This window comes from Nasonia vitripennis (assembly GCF_009193385.2).
Source record: "Nasonia vitripennis strain AsymCx chromosome 1 unlocalized genomic scaffold, Nvit_psr_1.1 chr1_random0002, whole genome shotgun sequence".
NCBI lineage: Eukaryota > Metazoa > Arthropoda > Insecta > Hymenoptera > Pteromalidae > Nasonia > Nasonia vitripennis.
Genome location: NW_022279588.1, coordinates 5,284,823 through 5,305,194, shown reverse-complemented (window position 1 = coordinate 5,305,194; position 20,372 = coordinate 5,284,823). Strand labels below are relative to the sequence as shown.

At 29.9% G+C, this 20,372-nt stretch overlaps 3 protein-coding genes across 5 annotated transcripts in view; 1 reads left to right on the top strand and 2 right to left on the bottom strand.

Moving 5' to 3' along the window:
• The window catches only part of LOC107980542, a 530,828-nt gene that overhangs the window by 287,116 nt on the left and 223,340 nt on the right, over positions 1–20,372 (bottom strand). The gene's annotated exons all lie outside the window — the stretch shown is intronic.
• Positions 5,762–7,205, bottom strand: LOC116416182. Its single transcript, XM_031923698.1, has 2 exons — positions 6,780–7,205; positions 5,762–6,702 (listed from the first exon to the last, which is right to left on the bottom strand). The coding sequence occupies exons 1-2, from the start codon at positions 7,135–7,137 to the stop codon at positions 6,260–6,262; spliced, it is 801 nt and encodes a 266-aa protein (XP_031779558.1). The 5' UTR covers positions 7,138–7,205; the 3' UTR covers positions 5,762–6,259.
• On the top strand, positions 16,780–18,960 carry LOC100116112. Its single transcript, XM_001600611.6, has 5 exons — positions 16,780–17,392; positions 17,486–17,673; positions 17,785–17,872; positions 17,986–18,181; positions 18,297–18,960. The coding sequence occupies exons 1-4, from the start codon at positions 17,158–17,160 to the stop codon at positions 17,988–17,990; spliced, it is 516 nt and encodes a 171-aa protein (XP_001600661.2). The 5' UTR covers positions 16,780–17,157; the 3' UTR covers positions 17,991–18,181; positions 18,297–18,960.

Here is a 20,372-nt window from a genome sequence, read left to right as displayed (position 1 = left end):
CGACCGTTTAGTACAAAATAAAGTATTAAAAATTCACGAATAAAATACATTATTGCTTATTAAAATAACAACGAAATTCTATTAATTTCTAATTCCAAAACATTAAAATTTTTGTCATCAGAGAAAAAAAACGCGCTTCCCTAGACCGGAAATCTAACAGAAAGAGGGTACCGATATAAGTATGAACAAAAAATAATAATAAAAATTAAACAAAAAACAGCATACTACTAAGGTTAAAGGGTATAATTCAATAAAATAATAAAATAATTATATTTGAGTGAAATAATAAAATAATTATATAGGAATAGTAAGATACGGGAATACAATACTGGAAACGTTTAAATTAAACAATAGTGACATTTAAGGAAATAATTATATTGAATTAATAAATAATAGACAGTAAGAAAAGCTCGAACATCTAGCGAGAGCATCAGAGCACCAGACGCCGCATAAAATAAAGTAACATTTAATCGAACATCAAATTTAACAAGAGAACCAGGAGTAGATACTGCTTGGATCAGGACTAGGGTTTCAATATATAATCACTGGAATTCCCAGTAAAACTATATATATATATATATATATATATATATATATATATATATATATATATATATATATATATATATATATATATATATATATATATATATATATATATATATATATATATACACTAGGGGGGTATCCCCCTGCTCGCTCCGCTCGCCAACCCCCAAATTTTGGTTTTTATTATATTGTATTGACAAATTCTTCCAGTAATTAAACATGGTTACCGAAACTCTATCATAGAAGAAACAATTAAATATTCAACTTTGTGGCCTCTTTTTAAAATCTTGAAGCTCAATAAAAATATACGTTCGAATAATGTAGAATTTTCCTCTTTTTTGTTAGAAATAGGGGAAGGTAAAGTCGATACATTTGAAATTCCTCAAAAATGGAAAATTACCGATGTTTGCAATGAAATTTATAAAAATATTAATTTAGTTGCTTTCGTTAGTAGCGTGATCTTAGCTCCTCATAATGAAGACATCAACATTTTAAATAACAAAGTTCAAAAATTATTACATGGCGAATCAAAGACATATTATAGTGTAGATTATGCAACACATAAAAGAGTGGATCAAACAGAGGAAAATATTCATTTAAATTATCCAATTGAAATGTTGAATAATATCAGACAAGGTCTTCCACCACATAAACTTAATTTGAAAGTAAATGCAATAGTGATGTTAATTAGAAATTTAAGTATTACAGATGGTTTATGTAATGGCACTCGTTTAAAGATTACCAAATTATATGAGTATAACATTGCAGCAGAAATAATTACAGGCGAAAACATTGGACAGAAATCTTTTATACCGAGAATAACACTAAACACCGAAAATTCATCTTCGTTTCCCTTTACTCTTTTTAGAAAACAATTCCCAATCATATTAGCGTTTGCCATAACGATAAATAAATCACAAGGCCAAAGTTTTGATTCAATAGGAATTTTTTTGAAACGACCATTGTTTTCGCATGGTCAATTATATATGTTGTATTATCTCGATGTCGAAATCCTGATAATATACGTATTCACAATGAGTCAGGTGAATCAATACAAAATATTGTTTGGAATGAAATTTTAAATATTTGATTCAAAACTGTTTAGTCAATTCTTAGGGTTTTCGATCATAGAATATATTATTATTCAATTTTTTTTAGATTTGTTTCAAATAAAAGACATGTTAACTTCTTGCTGCTTTTCAATTTTGAATTTTAAAATCATTTTGTAGACATTCAAATTAGTATGCATATATAATTCTTTTTAAATTATTTTACAAGAATCATCAATATACACAATGCAAAACAAAACAGAAACATAAATGACCGTTTAATAACAATAATGAATTAATTTCATATTATTATAGGACATGATATAATAATGTCTAATTAATTTATAAATATTAAATGATTATTTAACATATTTACTTAAAAAAAGTTTCCATTGAGATTTCGTCCTGTTAAAAAATATAGAAAAAAATCAAGATTTATTATCAAATTAACTACGTATTTAAATTTCTTTTTTCAATATGAATACGTAAAATTAATTAACTGATAAAAATTAATAAAAGTTAATTTTTCTTAATTATATCATATTTTACGTAATTCAAAGGCGAAAAATTTAATTTAAATACAAAACTGATTTGATAAAAAATTGATTAATATCCATTATTTTTAACAAGATATTATTTAGATTAAATACATAAATTAAAAATATTAAAATGATTATAAAGATTGTAAACTTTTTTTAAGTAAATATGTTTCTGCAGGATAGAGGATGGTATTAGGTGGAGTCTTAGGGGAGGAGGACTGGTATCTAAGACTCCCGTGGTTATATGGCTCTAGGCGATGATTCCACGGTTTTTTATTAAATTATTATATAAAAAATTCAATCTGTTAACAATAGATAATTTCTAACTTGATATATATCCAAATCAATAGTATAATTTTATTTACTAAATGAAACTATTGTTCATAGTAGCCTATATCATGTCATATAATTACGTAAAATAATTGGCGAATTTTTTAAATAATAATTTAAGAAAAACAAAAAAAAATCAACGCGCCTGAAACACCTTGTATATCCATATTATAATGTACTTCTGACAGTACCTCTTGGGTGGTGTGGAAATCTGTCGTTATTATCTTCTCAATTTAAACTTTAACCCATCGTTATACCATTTTTCCAATAAAAGAAATTTTGTCGATCTTCTTAATTTGATTATAACACATCATTATACCATTATTAAAAAAATGGAACTTTTGAAATCTTTTTGACTAAGTTTTATAATAATCATTTTAATATTAATAAAATTGATTTAAGAGGGGCCAACGGAGGGAATGCGGATGGGCTTGCGGAGGGGGTGCGGAGGGGAGCGGAGGGGCAAATAGCTCCAAAAATAACGTAAATTTTGAAACGATTTCACGTGAAAATGCGGAGGGGCTACGGAGGGGCTGTGGAGGGGTTATTGACATAAATTTACACATGCATATATATAATATAGGAAGATATATGTGTGTGTGCGTGTATATATATATATATATATATATATATATATATATATATATATATATATATATATATATATATATATTATAAGGTTATTAATATATATATAAGGTTATATAATATATATATATATATATATATATATATATATATATTATATAACCTTATAGGTTGCGTGAAGAAATAGAACTTTTAATATAATAATAATTAATACTAGCGCGATTCACCTTACTCCTAGCGTCGCTCGGTTACGATATATATTGCAATAGTAATAAAATTCAAGTTTTGTTCAGAACTTTTTTCCTAACGTCAATTCCTAATAGTAGTGGAAGTAAAAATTTTCAATAATAAATATTTGAAACAAGAAAATCAAGCATTGATTTATAATGGAAGATAAAATTTTGAAACTAAAAATATTAGAAAACGATAACAGCCAGAAAAATAAATTTTAAATTTCTTAAATTAAAACAAAAATACTCCAAACTCTTGTTATTTTATATTTCCTGATATTTCAATTCAGCATTATGTTTTAGAAATTGTTTCATTTCATAATTTCAGTTTTTTAATTTTTGCCTTTCATGCTTTAATTTTATCAAATTTTAATTTTTCTATTTTTTTGCTGCCAAGTTAAATTAATTATTTAATTACTATTTATCATGAAAATAAATACGCTAAAATTTTAGTAAATAAATAGAAAAATATTTTTTTTTTGTATAATGAAAAATCTGAACACCAATATAGAAGTAACTTATAGTGTCATGGCCGCCGCGGCTTCGTCTGCTTCTCAAACTCGCCTTCGTGGCGCTATCGCGCCACTTAATTTTTTCAATTTTTTGCTGCAAAGTTAAATTGATTATTTAATTACTGATTATCATGAAAATAAAGACGCTAAAATTTTAGTAAATAAATAGAAAAATATGAAGTCTCATTATTATCTAGTAAGCGCGTGAAATTTTTATATTATCAAAAAAGTTATCTATGCATATAGTTATTTATCACTGGCGAGAACATATAAAATCTATAAAAACTATACAATTTTAATACATGACAAAATCACGTCATAGTTTTTTACGTCTATTCGTCACTGTCAATGTGACATTTGTTTAAAGAAAGGGTAAAAAAAATGTATGCTGCAAATCACCTAAACCAATTAATTAGTGCAGAAATACCTAATAAAAATGAAAATAAAAAATAGATTATTTGCTGTTGTACAACAATTTATGATACATTTATGATACTATAAATGTACTCATTTAAAAAAAAAATTGAAAATTATTCTAACTCTAAAAGTCAATTAAATAATAACCATATACTTAAATTTAACATTTTAAAACTTTACTCGATTTTTTATATCCAATCTGCAGTTAATGTTCAGAGATTGTCAAATATTCAACCTATCGATAGACATAAAGAATATATTCAAATACTTTTTTCTGGTTCAATAACAAACACTGGATTTGTTTGTGATATAAAGATAATGTAATACAAATTTCTGATAGTATTCAGGGACGGACTGGGGTGCGTTGGCGGCCCGGGAACTTCAAAACTACCGGCCCTCAAAATACTAAAAAAAAATGTTCTATGTCGAAAATGCTGGACTAGTTTAAGTTTATACAACATATCATTTACACATAGATCGTAATCGAATTTAATACTGATTTATTTTTAATACAATAATAATTTCTGAAACACTGAACTTTTTTGTGCCATACCATCTGTTATCATTTCCAGAGTAATGTCTTGTACAATGTCTTTTTCGCTTGACATAAGCATAAACGCTTCTAATCTTTCTTGTGTCATGGTACTTCGTAGTCGATTTTTTATAAATTTTAAAATGCTAAAGGATCTTTCACAAGCTACTTGAGTGAAGGATAGCGTTAGCATATAGCATATTTATATGCTAAACCAATGAGAGGGAATGTTCCTGTTAATAAATTATACTTATTCAATAATCGATAACAACAAATCGCGCAATTTTTACATGAAACGTGCTTTTTCTTCGATTCTCTTTCAAAAGCTTCATCACGTTCATTATCTGATAACGTTTCAATGTCGTCGTCTTCAAAATTCATAGAATAATCTTCTAAATGTATACTTTTTAGTACGTTCCACTGCTTAGCTAAATTAATTAGTTCGTTTCGCAAACTTTCAGCAGTCATATCTGGCTCGAAAGAAATCAATTTTTCGCAAAGTACTTCAAGTGTCGGAGCTTGTAAAACACTGACTCTTATTTCATTGAAACTCCTTGGATCTAACCAAGCAAGATCTGCATATAGTTGATTATTGAATTCTTCAAAGCGACGTTCTAAGGTCGATACAGCTGTGTCGATGATTATATTAAAATTATTTATTCTAAATGCTTCGTTCGGATCAGAAATAACCTCATCAGTAGCATTTTCTCCCGGCATTCGTTTTTTCTTTCTCAGTCTTTTTTGTGGTAAACTGATTTCTATTTGAGATTCTAGACCTTTTTCTTCTAATTGCCGATTTGCCCACTTTATAAAATCATCCGCCGTTTTTTTCATATCATCAAATTTTATTCTAAGAATTTTTAATGTTTTAATTCTTACTTGTAGCATATTAAACGCTTTCAAAATATCAAGACCACTTGTTTGAAGATAGTTTGACAAATGTGTTGTAATATCAAATATACAACGAAAAATAAATGCAGTTAAAACAGTTTCATATTTTAAAAACCCTTCTCTGTAAGACTTAGCGTTTACCCGTGTATCAGCTTTTGATCGAGTATCGTTTTCACTTTTTTCAAGCGTAGTAATAAGAACTAGATATAAAGATTTCTCGACATTTCCAGTAGGTCCGAAAATTTTTGTCAGCGCAGTATCTTTGGCCCACCATCTTGTTTGTCCTATTAAGTTTAATCTCCTATTATCATTAGATGATAACGATGATACCCAAATGTCCATTCTGTTATAAGAATCTCGAATAAATGCAGCTGTTTTATTTAATAACCCAAATAATGATTCGGAGGTAATGGTGCTACTCGTTGCATCAATCATTACCAGGTTTAATACATGACTATAACACCATACATGCATTAGTAACGGAGACTCTGAAGATAACCATGCAGTAAAGCCATTATACTGACCCTGCATATTTGCTGCTCCGTCTGTTGAAGTTCCCACGCATTGTTTAATACTAATATTACAAGATTCAAGAGTTCTCCCTACAAGCTCTTTGAAACCTTTACCAGTCGAATCTTGACACATGAACCATACTCAATAATCTTTCATAAATTATATTATTATTTACATAATGTGTAATAATAGAGCATTGAACTTTACTCGTTATATCTTGTGTAGTGTCAATTTGTATAGAAAACATTTTGGTTGCGTTTATTTCTTTGGCGATGGTATTTTTGACAAGATTTGCGATTATGTCTAAAATGTGGTTAATAGTCGTTTTTGACAACATACTTACGAAATTTCCTCTGCCTATTTTACCTGCAGGCTTCAAAGAATGATACATTTTACTTTTGTTGATACATTCTTTAATATGATTTTGTAAAATAGAATCATATTTTGCTAAAAGTAGAAGAATTTCTAGAAAATTTCCATGATCTACGCCATTATCTTCTAGTGTATATGCAGCTTCAACTTTATTACCTCGGTAACTGAGACCACGTTTACCTTCAAATTGTTATTATTAAAAAATAATTAATAATTTATGATTAATATTATAAAAACTAGTTATAAAATCAATATACCTATGAGTTTGATAATATCTACTATACGTTCTAATATTTTTCTGTTTTTCGTCACTTCTTTATTCCTCAAGCTGTTGTCATTTGTAAAGAGTAGCTGTGCAGCATTTGAATTATTCTGCCCTAAGAAAAAACTGTCGGCGCAATTCTTATGAGCTATGGATTTTTCATGTTCATCAATCCTTTCATCCCGGATGGAAAAAATAATTGGTACTTTAACGTAAATTACTGTAAAATAGTGTACATTGAAGTAAGTCCTAGCACGATTACGTACATACTTGTACTTTATCGTACGTTTCCGTACGTTTACGTACATTGTTGTTAAAATTTGGACACTTCTTACAGTGTTATACGCAATCATACGAAAACGTACGCGATCGTACTGTAATCTACCAGCACGTACAAAATCATACAAGAACGTACTTCTGTGTACCGAGATATACGGCTATATACATTTTATAGCAAAAATTTTTTAGAATAATTAAGTATTTTTTACGGAAACGTACGCAAACGTACGTAAACGTACTCAAACGTACAACAACATACTTCAACATACATAAATGTACAGAAACGTACCTGAACGTATGGATTCATACTTAAGCGTACGGAAACGTACACAAGTGTGCTAAAACGTACGAGAACATACAGAGACGTACATAAATGTTAAAGTCGCTTAGAAAAGCATATTTAATTTATTCTGCACATGGAAATGGTATGGAGATGAATAATTGATTTTATTAAAATTTATAAAGCAAATAAAAATATATTTTTATTTCAATCATAATAAATATAAAATACGAATTCTTAATTTATACATTTCCCAATGATCGCTTTCACTAATCTACTAATGTATAATTTGCTTCCGGCGTTCATTAAAATACATGGTTTATATATGTGATCATAGCTGATAATATTTAAATCATTCGTAGATGATATTTTACAATGTTGTAAATTTTGAACACATACATCCGCATTATCGACAATATAGTTATTTTTTAATTCTATTTTATTGTAAAACACGATTATTTTTTTTTGTTATCATCATATTCTATTTTACAAATTTTTGTTATAATGCCAAAATCACCAGTTATACTTTGAAACACAGAATCATCGGTCTTTATAGATCTATTATATAAATAGGAGGTAAAACGGCATCCATTGTATATGATTTTAGAATACACAAAGCATTTTTTGATGTTTAGAATATTCAAATGTCTAGCTACATATAATTGTTCTTCATTTGATAATTCATAATTCTTTCCACGTCCCAATAGATTACATTCTTCAAATTTTTCGACATTTTTTAGTCGATTTTTATTATATAAGTTATAACAGATATTTCTTGTGTTGCTTGAAATGTAATTTTGTCGTTCAAGCAAAAGTAATTGCTGATAAATTAATAGTCGATAAACAATTTGTTGTGCAATGCGATTATCACATTTTTTGTTTTTTAACAACAATCTATTTTGATTTTCAAAAGAGAATGTATTATTAGCTCACAAAGGGCCCCAGTTTTCTACAGTGTCTTTTAAATGCAATAATAAGTGCACATTGTAATGCATGTACTGTTCTCCGTATAATTTTTCAAAATAATATACAAATTTAACAAGTAATATTCCAGCATCTTGTAACATTTTAGGAGTGATAGAATCTTCTAATAATTTATGCATGGCTGATACAAAGAGAGCCCAATGATTGTAATATTTCAAAGGCAACATCGAGGACGATAACAAATTAATGAATAAAAGAAAAGCCAACTGAACCATTGCGATGCCTTCCATTGATTTCTTTCCTTGATGTCTCTTGGCATATTAGCAACACATGATGGAGGTTTTATCGATAGCAATCTTTCATTAATTAATAGTATGTTTGATGGAGAGCCAATATAATAATCATTTTTAACATTCGACATTAATATCTTCGTATACAATTCAGTTACTCCTAGTAAACACGAATGCATAAAATCGAGTACCATACCATTCACTAAATCAAAATTTTTTAAATACATTAATGGAGATGGGCCCCAAACTCCCATAATATCATATCCATTATTCTCGGAAGCTTCGATCATATACTGTATTATACGATTATGTGTACGTAGAGGTGGTGGATCACATAGCATTGGATATTTCCGGACGCTTTCTATCAATGTTGTTGGGTGCTCACAATATGTACAGCCATAAAAACCATTAAACCTCTTCATATTTAACATAGATGAACGAGCAGGAGAGTCTACACAACATCCTATTGGAAAGAACTTACTAGTCACGTAGTTCGTATGACATTTCCATGTAAATCCTTTTGTAGCCAATTCATTTGCTTGATCTACAAATGGTTGTAAAAAAATCTTCATATCTGGCTCTTGTTTTGCTACCCATAATCCAACTAGTGGCATACACCTTTTTCGTAGATTATCTGGAAGTTCGTGTATCATCATGTATATACGCCATATGGTCACTTTTGATTTGTCTGAAGATTGACACCCATCCGTATTGAATGTGTACGAAAAATTGTATGGATTTCCTAACAAATTGGGATCTGCACAATTTTCTTTGTATTTTTTTCCATCGAAAATGTCTTCTAATGCACTTTCATCTGTTTTGTTACGATGAAACCTTTCATTTATACCATTAAGTATAACTGGATCTTCAAAGATTTTTTGCAGCTGTTTTATTGAATTAATTTGTATAAAAATTAACCTACGGATGCAGCATTTATTTTTTCACCGCAAGGACAATCCATTGTAAAATTTGAATTTGAACTTTGTCCTAAATACTTATTACATTCACCACATGTTATATGATTTGTTAAACTTTTATCGACATGTAGAAATTTTTTTAACATATATTTTGAACGTGGGAAAATATTTTTTTTCAAAATATAATTAAAAATCTCAAAAATATCAAGTAAGGCGACCCATGTGAATGAATGTTTCTTCGTTAAAGTTAAAAATAATAGTAGCACTTCAGCAACATTGACACCTGAGCAATTACAAAATTTTGTTTTTAGCTTTTCTGTTGATATTTTTTTCTTGCATCTTTTTCTCTATAAAAAATGTGATAATGTACTTAATTAATTGTAGCGTCAATTATTATTTGTATGTTTTGATTTTATTATTAGCTTTAGTGAAACCGTAGTGCATGCAATAGAATACAAGAAGTTTACATTATCATGCGTGATAACTCATTTTATATTCACAATATTAATTACTCAATCTAAAAATTGTACAACAAAATTACTGCAAAATTACTTTAAGATAATACATAACAAATAAACTCAACTATAATTATTTTGCGCATTCTACTCTCCATACAGGAAGTATATTTACATACAAAAATAAACGATAAATACCTTTACACCAGAAGTTTCATTAATTTCAATACATGGTTCAGCCACTTCAATTGGTGCGTCGTTACCTCGAGAATCTTCCTCTGAATTATGTTCCAAAATAGAGATAGTACTAATAAAGGAAACACTTACATCAGTATTAAAAACACTATAATGTAAATGCTGACAACGTGCTTCAACTGTTTTTTTTTATTTTCTTTTCCGGTAATACCAAGTACTTCGGGGAATCATTTTATTATGCTTTCCATCATAGTATAGCCAACGAAGATAGACTCCCATAGAAGCACAGAGCCCCATCCCAAAGTGAGGCACCCCGAGGTGAAGTACCCACCCCGACCACGCGCAGCGCGACAGTCGAATTCCAGCGTTCGGACGATAACAGTAGAGGCGCGCGGTTGATAACTATTATGTACCGGCGGGGTGGTAACGTTGGCTGCGTATACCGGCGGATTACAGATCATAATACTATAATGCACCTCGGCTACGATAATTACTATTCTTAATGTACAAAAACAAATAAATATTAAAAATACCCCACAAACCGAAAATTATACTTAAACTATTATCCTTAAACCCAAATGGGGCCACAACTTATATATTACATCTACTTTTTACCGGGTGTATGTAGCGTTGGTCCAATGGATAACGTACTTGACTCTCGATCTTTTTGTTCTTGGTTCCAATCTCGTGCGATTGGAAAATTTTTTATTTTTTATTTTTACAGGTAAGTGAAAATATAACTATTACAATTATTATTATTTGTATTGTGATTTTATTTTTAATGCTACTACTGCTATTACTACATTATTAATATTATTATTATCATCATCAATATTTTTTTATTGCGATCATGAGCATCATTATTATCATTATTATTATTATTACTATTATTATTAGTAATATATTATTAATAAACAAAGTATTTTTTATTAGTTATCAACAGATTTCCGCACTACCTTTGAGGTACTGTTGTTAGTGCGTTGGACATTGTTTATTTACTTGGAATTAATTATATAAAAAGATTACAACAATTAATACGTAAAATTTGAATTGACTAGAAATATAATATCATAAAACGCGGTAAAAATATATTTAAAAATCTTTTAATATAAATATTCCAAATAAATCCGTGGAGTCCTTCGCCTATAGCCCTACACAAACCACGGAAGTCCTCGCCTAGTTTCATTGAATAAGCACCAACGAAAGGAAAAATCTGAAAATTACGCAAAATAAATAAATTAGTATATAAGCTGCTGTTCTGTGCAATTAATCTCCGGCGCTGTTCGGCATCATCTGGAACACAAAGCACACTTAACTATGCGACTTATTACGCGCGTATCATCATAGACCGATCATTTATGGAGACATATGCCTGATAAAGTCTACATTATCAAACATATAGTCCACATACAATGAGGAAGGAATAATTCCCGCCTGTGGCTACCTAGCCCCACATCAGTTTCTGACAAATACCGTGACCTCGTTCTAAGTAGAATTTTGATGAATCTGCTCTGGAACCAGCCCTGGAAAAAAGTGCTTTGCGAGGTCAACGCATAAATATGTTAATATAAAAATTTATCAAGAAAATTATGTTAAAATAAGAATCTGAAAATCGCGCAAAATAAATAAATTAGTATAGTCGTCTGACGAATACCGAGATCTCGTTCTAAGTAGAATTTGGATTAATCTGCTCTGGAACCTGCAATCCTGGAAACAATGCTTTGCGAGGTCAATGCATAAATATTAAATTCTATCACATCATAATTAATATAATAATTACAGTTATATCATAAAATTATTTTTATAAAAAGCGTAGTAATCCTAGCCTAAAACAAATAAAAACATATTAAAATAAATACACGACTAACAATCTATTTTAAGCAACTTCTTATTAGGCTTCGGTGCATCCATAGAAACTGATCGTTTATTGATTTTTTGATCTCTATAATCTTCAGTTATCCATTTCACGTGATTAAAAATGTGAGTTTTCAGAAAAAATTTAATCAAGAAAATTCGATGCTCTAAACACGCCTCATTACTGAAAAATTGATTTTGACAATCTAACATTTGCTTTTTAATTAAATTAAGGAGAAAATCAAGTACGTTAGTAAGATGAGATGACTTTAAAAATTCTTTTTCAAAAATATAATACATTAATGAAACATCAGAAAGGAAAGTATCTGTAGGAACTTTTAAACTCCCGTAAGGTTGCCCTACTGCAGATGGATATGCTTTCCACAACAAAAGAAAATCCGACGATGAATCTAACACTTTATCATTATTAATTAAATATTTAATGCAATTTTCGCAGCTATATTTATTTAAACATTTAAATGCGAGATAACCGGCAACGTATTTTTTACTGCATTTTTCAAGATTTGAGCATTGCTCTTTTTCATCAACATTAGATATATTTTGCAGTTCATCGTTAATTAATAATTGGGCATCTATATTTATAAACCAATCGTCGATTCGTTTCTTCATCGCGGAGTCTTTAAGATCGTTTTTTTCTTTAATCATTTCCTCATCATCCTCGTCGCATTTATTAAAATCGGAAATTAATAATCGCGCCTCATCTGTTTCGCAGTTTGTTCCGACGGGTGGTACTAGCAACGTTATCATTAAAGCGTATTGAAAATTTCTACGAAATTGCATGACAGTTGGATTGTCGTTATGTCCCGATCGAGATCTCATAGTACCAAAAAAATTTTCAATCTTATCTTGATTTAAACGTGAAGTTAATAAATATGATGTATTCTCTGCTTTTAATTGATTCCATAACTCTAATGCGCTATTAATTGTTATAATTAAACTTTTAAAACAATCCGGATTTTTACCGCCGGTCATTTTCCATTGGTCAAGCCAAGGTACTGCATCGCGTAAACATTTTTCAACTTGAGGATTTTCTTTTGATAAACCGCGTTTTAAAGGATTACGATCATTTGGGCTTCGAGCATTTAAACAGTCAAATATGTCATTTAACCTTTTACAAAAATTACCGGTCGCGACCGTTGTTGGATTTTTTAAATCCCCAGAAGTAGCACCTGCCATAAGACCCGCGTAAACGGAATTACTAAAAATCTGTGTCGCTAAACTTACCTTCATTTTTTCAAAATTGTTAGGATTAATATGTCGATCAGTTAATTTAGGCACTGCTTTACAAGGTTTTAAACGCTCGATTTCTCTTAAATCACGAATGGCAGTCCAAGAAACGGTTTCATTTTTAATTGAGAGGTCACTTTTCATTAAGTTATTTCGAATGCATTTAAAAATGTGTGGGACATCAAATCCGAACGTGACTTTACGGTTTTGAAATTCAACAAATGGTCTATCTTTATTAATGCCTAACTTAGTAACTGATCTTTGATTCGTAGCTCCTTGATCACAGACCATGTGTCGAACTTTAAAACCTACGTTTTCAGTTATTTGTAACACGTCGCTAATAATTTCTGTTAATTTGTTTCCCGAAAGTGGACCGCTTGTTGGAAAATAAATCAACGGTTGCTTCCAATCATATGTTAATCCCGTTACTAAAAATACTAACACCGATTTTGCCATATGTGGTTCGCGTTCGCCGTACTCGCCTAAATCGTGGTATCCTTCGATGTAATCTTCTTTAAGATTATACTCGAGCCCGGGACGTAAACTCATTTCATCCCACATTAGTACGGCATCTTTCTCAAAATCGCATTTACCTTCTAATTTAATTTTTAATTGCTTTAAAAGATGCTCGTTTTTACCCGCTTTTAGATTTAATACGTTAACCCACTTCCGAATAGAAGAAATAGATGGTAAAGCATGACCTTTAGAGTCCTTTAAATATTTATAAGCTTTCGGAGATTTATAATACAGGCCTAAAGCATACTGCTTTTCATCCTCTTCCCATTTTCTTATTTTATCGTGATTTAACTGCATTTTAAAAAAAGACGTTACGCTACTGCTTAAATACTGTGAAGCTTTATCAATTAACTGTTTTTTAGACACACGAATTTTGCCCTGGCTTTTACGCTTGTTTATTCTAAGCAATTTTTGTTTTAATGATTTATTTTCTCGGATTAACGTCTCATTTCTAGATTGTAATCTTTTTAAAGCATTAGATAATGTTATAGCGCGTTTTTTACTTTTACGTTTTACCGTCGGCTGCTGATTTACAGGTATACTATTGTTATCAGAGTTTACAAAAGTTATATCGTCATCAATCTGTTCGGCAACTGTCGGGGGATTTATTAAAACGTTTAAATTATTTTCATGAATTACGTTATTAGATTCGTTATTAGATTCGATTGGGTTTTTTTCAGCAGGACTGTTCATACATGCAAAAGAGTTGCTTAGATTAGATTGTGGGACTGTATTTGGTTTGAGCACCCTTCTCGTAGACGCTAGAATAAAATCAGATTCTAAAAAATGATTACTACATACCCGTTTTTCTTCTAAACTCTTGAGACCGACGTCATTTTCAGCTAACTTGGAAAGCTTTTCGTTCTGAATTGCATCGAGCCATTTCTTCAAGCTATAATAAAACGAAAACCGAAAATAGTATGATTTTACATATTTCAAAGCACCCTGATAGAAAGTTAAATGATATTTTGAAAAATAATTTATTTATTTATTGGAGTTCAAAACCACACTAATATTATAACGTTGTTAAACTCGACAATTTCATCTTTTTTCTAATAAAATAAAATATTGTCAATAATTAAATGAACGATAACAATTATAACCCGGGGTGAGGGTGGGGGGAGGCCTTTTTCAGAATGCTAAATTTATTAGAATACTGCTCGGGAACTAATGATCCGATTTTGATGATTCTTTTTTTAATTGGGGGTAGAATTAAAAAAGAATAACAACCAAGGTGTTGGATTTTAGATTAAAAAAATATTTAATCGCAATTTTTTTTCAACTCTTTACATTTGTAAGGAAACTTTGTATTAAACTTTTTTTCAATAGCATCAACAGTTCAAAAGTTATGCGCAAAAAACGGTTTTTCGCACTTTCTTTGATTATTTTAAAAATGTTTCACAGCCGAAAATCGCGCGCAAACTATTGTCCCAATATTCTGATATCCTTCCGAACAACTTCCAATAATGTTTTTCCTTGATCCATATAGTGCCTGGAAAAAGTCTAATCTAACTGGACTACTGGACCGAATATTTATCATTAATGTATAAGAACTCGTTAAATAAATAAATAAACAATGTCCAACGCACTAACAACAGTACCTCAAAGGTAGTGCGGAAATCTGTTGATAACTAATAAAAAATACTTTGTTTATTAATAATATATTACTAATAATAATAGTAATAATAATAATAATAATGATAATAATGATGCTCATGATCGCAATAAAAAAATATTGATGATGATGATAATAATAATATTAATAATGTAGTAATAGCAGTAGTAGCATTAAAAATAAAATCACAATACAAATAATAATAATTGTAATAGTTATATTTTCACTTACCTGTAAAAATAAAAAATAAAAAATTTTCCAATCGCACGAGATTGGAACCAAGAACAAAAAGATCGAGAGTCAAGTACGTTATCCATTGGACCAACGCTACATACACCCGGTAGAAAGTAGATGTAATATATAAGTTGTGGCCCCATTTGGGTTTAAGGATAATAGTTTAAGTATAATTTTCGGTTTGTGGGGTATTTTTAATATTTATTTGTTTTTGTACATTAAGAATAGTAATTATCGTAGCCGAGGTGCATTATAGTATTATGATCTGTAATCCGCCGGTATACGCAGCCAACGTTACCACCCGGCCGGTACATAATAGTTATCAACCGCGCGCCTCTACTGTTATCATCCGAACGCTGGAATTCGACTGTCGCGCTGCGCGTGGTCGGGGTGGGTACTTCACCTCGGGGTGCCTCACTTTGGGATGGGGCTCTGTGCTTCTATGGGAGTCTATCTTCGTTGGTAGAGCTTGTAATATCCTTTTGAGTACATATTTTAGAATTATTTTTCTACTAATCTGCAAATACAAAAAATTTAAAATTGTAATTTTATCGTAGATGCTTTTATCTTGACTATATATACAAAAATGACCTGTGTTTAATTGCCAAATGTTTTCACAACAAATTTTCATAGTATGCTGTTAAAAAATTCTAATACTTATAGTTACATAAACAAATTATGTATAGGTATGTTTTGAAGGTTAAGTTTCATTAATTTATTATTTTTCAACATTATATACTTATCGATTCTATGATATGACTATCATTTGCTCGTACACAAATAAATTTTTAAATTGCATGAATTAAAATCGAAATAAATTAAAGACCAGATGAAAACTGTTAAATCGAAATAAGCATAGTTGTATATTTACTTAACTGTAGGTAGTAGGTATAGTAGGCCTTTACTGACGTGCTGCAGTCTGAATATAGGAAGCAATAGCACTCTTATGTTGCTTACTATTGTAGGTTATATATCTATTATGTATATATATGAAAAACAGGAACGGTTAAAATATGTTCCTATCTTCAATCGCAATCTACCTTTATTATCCCTTTTATAAATGTAAAAACTAATAGATAAAAAGATCGCTTATTTACACGAGTTCGTTAAGGCGGTCCGTCTTCTTCTTCTTCTTCTTAGTTTCTGGCAATAAATCCGACTCGTGTTGCCATCACCCGGTGATAGGGCGGATGGCGGCCCGTCTAGAATGCGTTTCGCTGTGCGATCATGAGATCAGCGCCATCTCTCCTACAACGACGAAACTCTCACAGTGAATGCCGCGCTATATGTTAGTATATCAGTATATGTTTTTATGGCCAAGTTTGATTGTATACATGTCAGGTATATAACGAGAGGCGAGACAGACCCGTTAACATTATCAGACTATCAGAGGTTATAATAAAAAGATTCACTGCGAAAGAAGTATATAATTATACGCAAGTACATAATTGTGAAATGTAACGAAAGCCCAAAAAATTGTTTAGATTAATCCTATTAGTGTGCAAGTTATCACCTTAAAAGGACGTAGAAATTCCTCGAGACCACTGCGAGGACTACTGCAAGAGTATGTCTGATCCTGATGGCAATGAAGAGGAAGAAAATGAACCCCATGCCTACATTCACATACCCCCAGAGAAAATAGGAGAAACATTTGAGCGATATGTAGTGCCTGTCAGTCCACTAAGAAAATTTGATTACGCTCAATACGTAATAAATTCTGCCATGTTTGATAAGAAGCTCGTAAAGTACAAGGACAGCACATCAGGAAATAAAGTTAAATGCTTTGTCTTGTATGCAGCAGGTTAGTAAATATTAAGATTATAGAATGTTATAATACAATGAATGTATTTGTCGTTAATTTTAATTTTTTCATTTTCATGTTTTCATTTTTTAGATAACTTTCATTTAGTGCAATCAAAAATTAACTCCGGAAAAAGATTTGGTATACCTTCAGCTGTCCATGAGAAATCTAGTGGACTTCCTGACAACTCTAGTATAAAAGATAAGGAGAATTCTGATTCAAATAATAGGCAGAATAACGACACATTGAAAAATTTGAAACGAGCTAAGTCAGCAAGAAAGGTATTCTTATTATATTCCAATTATTTATAAAGATAAAATAACCTTTTATGTGATTCTATATTTTTTTATATTTCTAATGTACAATCTCTAAGAATATCTAATTTTATATAGAACTTGAAGAAATCAAAAGCGCAATCATCTAAAGAATCTTCTGAAGAGATTTTTAAAAAATATCTAAAAACTTTTACAAATCCTGAGGGTAACGAACTTTTTTTCTTTTTTTTAATGATATTTATAATTTAAGTTTATGTATATGTACTTAATATATTGAAAATACTGGGCCGTTCACTAATAAGTAATTTTTCCAAACAGCATAATTCAAAAAACAGTAACCCCAGGATGGATGAAGAAAACGATCATTCAGCATATAAATCCGTAATAAGGGTGTATAAAGATCAATTAAATTTTTTTAAAAAGAAATATGAAGAATCACAAAAACAATTGAATGAATGGAAGTTGAAGTATGAGAATATCTCTACATGTAACAGTACAACATCTGGCTTGACAGGTAATTGATGTTATATTAATTATATCAATAATATACATATATAATGATATTTGTAATGTATTCAACTAGTTACACTTTTTATATTATAACTTTATTAATGATGTTTTTATTTTAGATGGAGCATTGTTAGAATATTATGATAAACTTTATAAGTATTCTGGACCTTTACAAATCGATGACAATTCTGACTGCTTAAAACTTCTTCATAATGTTGAGTGTAACATTGTAGCATATAAAGATGCATTCAAATCATCAAAACCAATTCAGGTTGTTCGACTATTAATGTTTGGCATTTATGGATACTAAGACCTATTAACTCGTTGCCAAAAAAATGAAAAAGAAACAGCTGGTTTACAGCCATTGTGTAAAATAAGGAGTGAAGCCATTGAAAGAGAGCTTTACAGATTTTTAAGACTCAACAATTATAATGCACAACTAATAAAGCTGGAACTTCAAGAAATCGATAAGTATTATCATAATGCACTCTCATGTGCCAAACTGAAAAGAAAACGTAATGATAAAGTGCAAAGAGCTTTAGATGATCTGGAACGGCAAAGAAATGATTTCCAGAGTGAACAGTGATAATCGTTTATTATGGAGAGTGATACAAGTATTTTTTAAGAAATAAAATACAAGATAAATATTAAGTTTTTTATATTAAACTTTCAGTATTTATGTTTCGTTACTAAAAGCTGAATAACATTATAAATGTTAAAGTACAAACTCGATTAATAATACAATGAATGTAGTTAATGAAAATAAATATATTACCAAATGTATCTTTCATTATTCTATTACCTAAAAATATTACCAAAAATACTTTGAATTGCGTTTGTATTTGTACATTTATATTAAATTCGATCCGTGTTTAAAAAAAATATATAAAAAGTAAGCACGCTGTAATTTGATAGTGTAAATAAAATATACGTATGTTTTTTTTGCGTTTCAGCACACAATTTTACAAAGTAAAACAAATACTCTGATAATGTGTATATTTATGTACGTTTTGGAACGATTTCGTACATTATTGTAAAATACTGTAGGATTCTGTATGTTACCGCACGAATCTGTACGTTGCCGTACGTTTCGGTACGAATTTTCCAGAGTCGAAAACAAATTTCAAGATAAATGTACATTTTGGTACGTTTTAGTACAAGATTGCACGTTTTTGTATATTGCTGTACGATTACGTACGATGTGTCCAAATTTTAACACTAACCTACGTAATCGTACGGAAACGTACGGAAACGTACAGAAATGTAACTAAAAACTACGATTTTTATTTCCATTCAGGATGTATATGTTTTATATCTGTGAATCCTGTGAGAAACGGGCTTACTGACGTAGCAGACAGAGCTAAACATAGCCAACAGAATAGAGCATCTTCTTTTTCGCTGTAAGATAACCACATTCTGTGTGAACCATCCTTCCGGTAAAAGGTTTTAGCAATAACAGGATCTTTAGTCATTTGTTTTGGGTGGTATTTGAAAAATAACGATTGGTCTTGCTGCTTAGGCTTTTTAAAAAAAATTAAAATCAACAGGAATACTTTGAGTCGATTCCTTTTCAGATAATATGACATTTTCATTGAAAATATTCTTTTCGCTCTGATGTTCAATACAATTATTATTGTTCAAATGCTCAATATTCAGCCCATCATTATTGTCATATTCTTCACAAACACTCAAATTATTCGATACATCTTGTATTAATTCTTCTTTAGAATTTCTTTCTTTTTCGTGCTCTATAGAATTATTGCTGATCGAAGTATCGTTTGTTTCGGTTTCGTTTTGACTCTTGGGAAAAGCATTATTTTTCAATTTAGTTTGTTGCGAAAATAACTCGCCGATTTTGTTACAGTTTTTACTAGATTGTTCTAATAATTTTCTTTCCTTTTCCCTTTTTTTAGCTACACCTCCTTTAGGTTTATTCTTTCTTACCTCCTTTGACGACATTCTTCAATGAAATATCTGTTATTTAAAAATCATTTATATAAAATTATTAATCCAAGGAAAGAAAATATCGTTGAAAAAAAAGTTTTAAGCATTGTATAACCTACAAAAATTTTCCGATCAAATAGTAAATCCGTCAAAAGAAATATTTATTATTCATTATCACACCAGTACTCAGGGTTTTTTGATTCGCAATAGATCACAAATTACAATTGTTATAGCTCATATGAAACAAGTAT

Bases quoted from the DNA above. Each gene is read 5' to 3' on its own strand.
- LOC116416182 (XM_031923698.1), bottom strand. From the start codon at position 7,137: ATGATTGCGTATAACACTGTAAGAAGTGTCCAAATTTTAACAACAATG. The intron at 6,703-6,779 runs GTATATTGATTT...AACAATTTGAAG, and splicing joins AGATATTATCAAACTCATAG to GTAAACGTGGTCTCAGTTAC.
- LOC100116112 (XM_001600611.6), top strand. From the start codon at position 17,158: ATGTCTGATCCTGATGGCAATGAAGAGGAAGAAAATGAACCCCATGCC. The intron at 17,393-17,485 runs GTTAGTAAATAT...TTCATTTTTTAG, and splicing joins CTTTGTCTTGTATGCAGCAG to ATAACTTTCATTTAGTGCAA. The intron at 17,674-17,784 runs GTATTCTTATTA...AATTTTATATAG, and splicing joins GAGCTAAGTCAGCAAGAAAG to AACTTGAAGAAATCAAAAGC.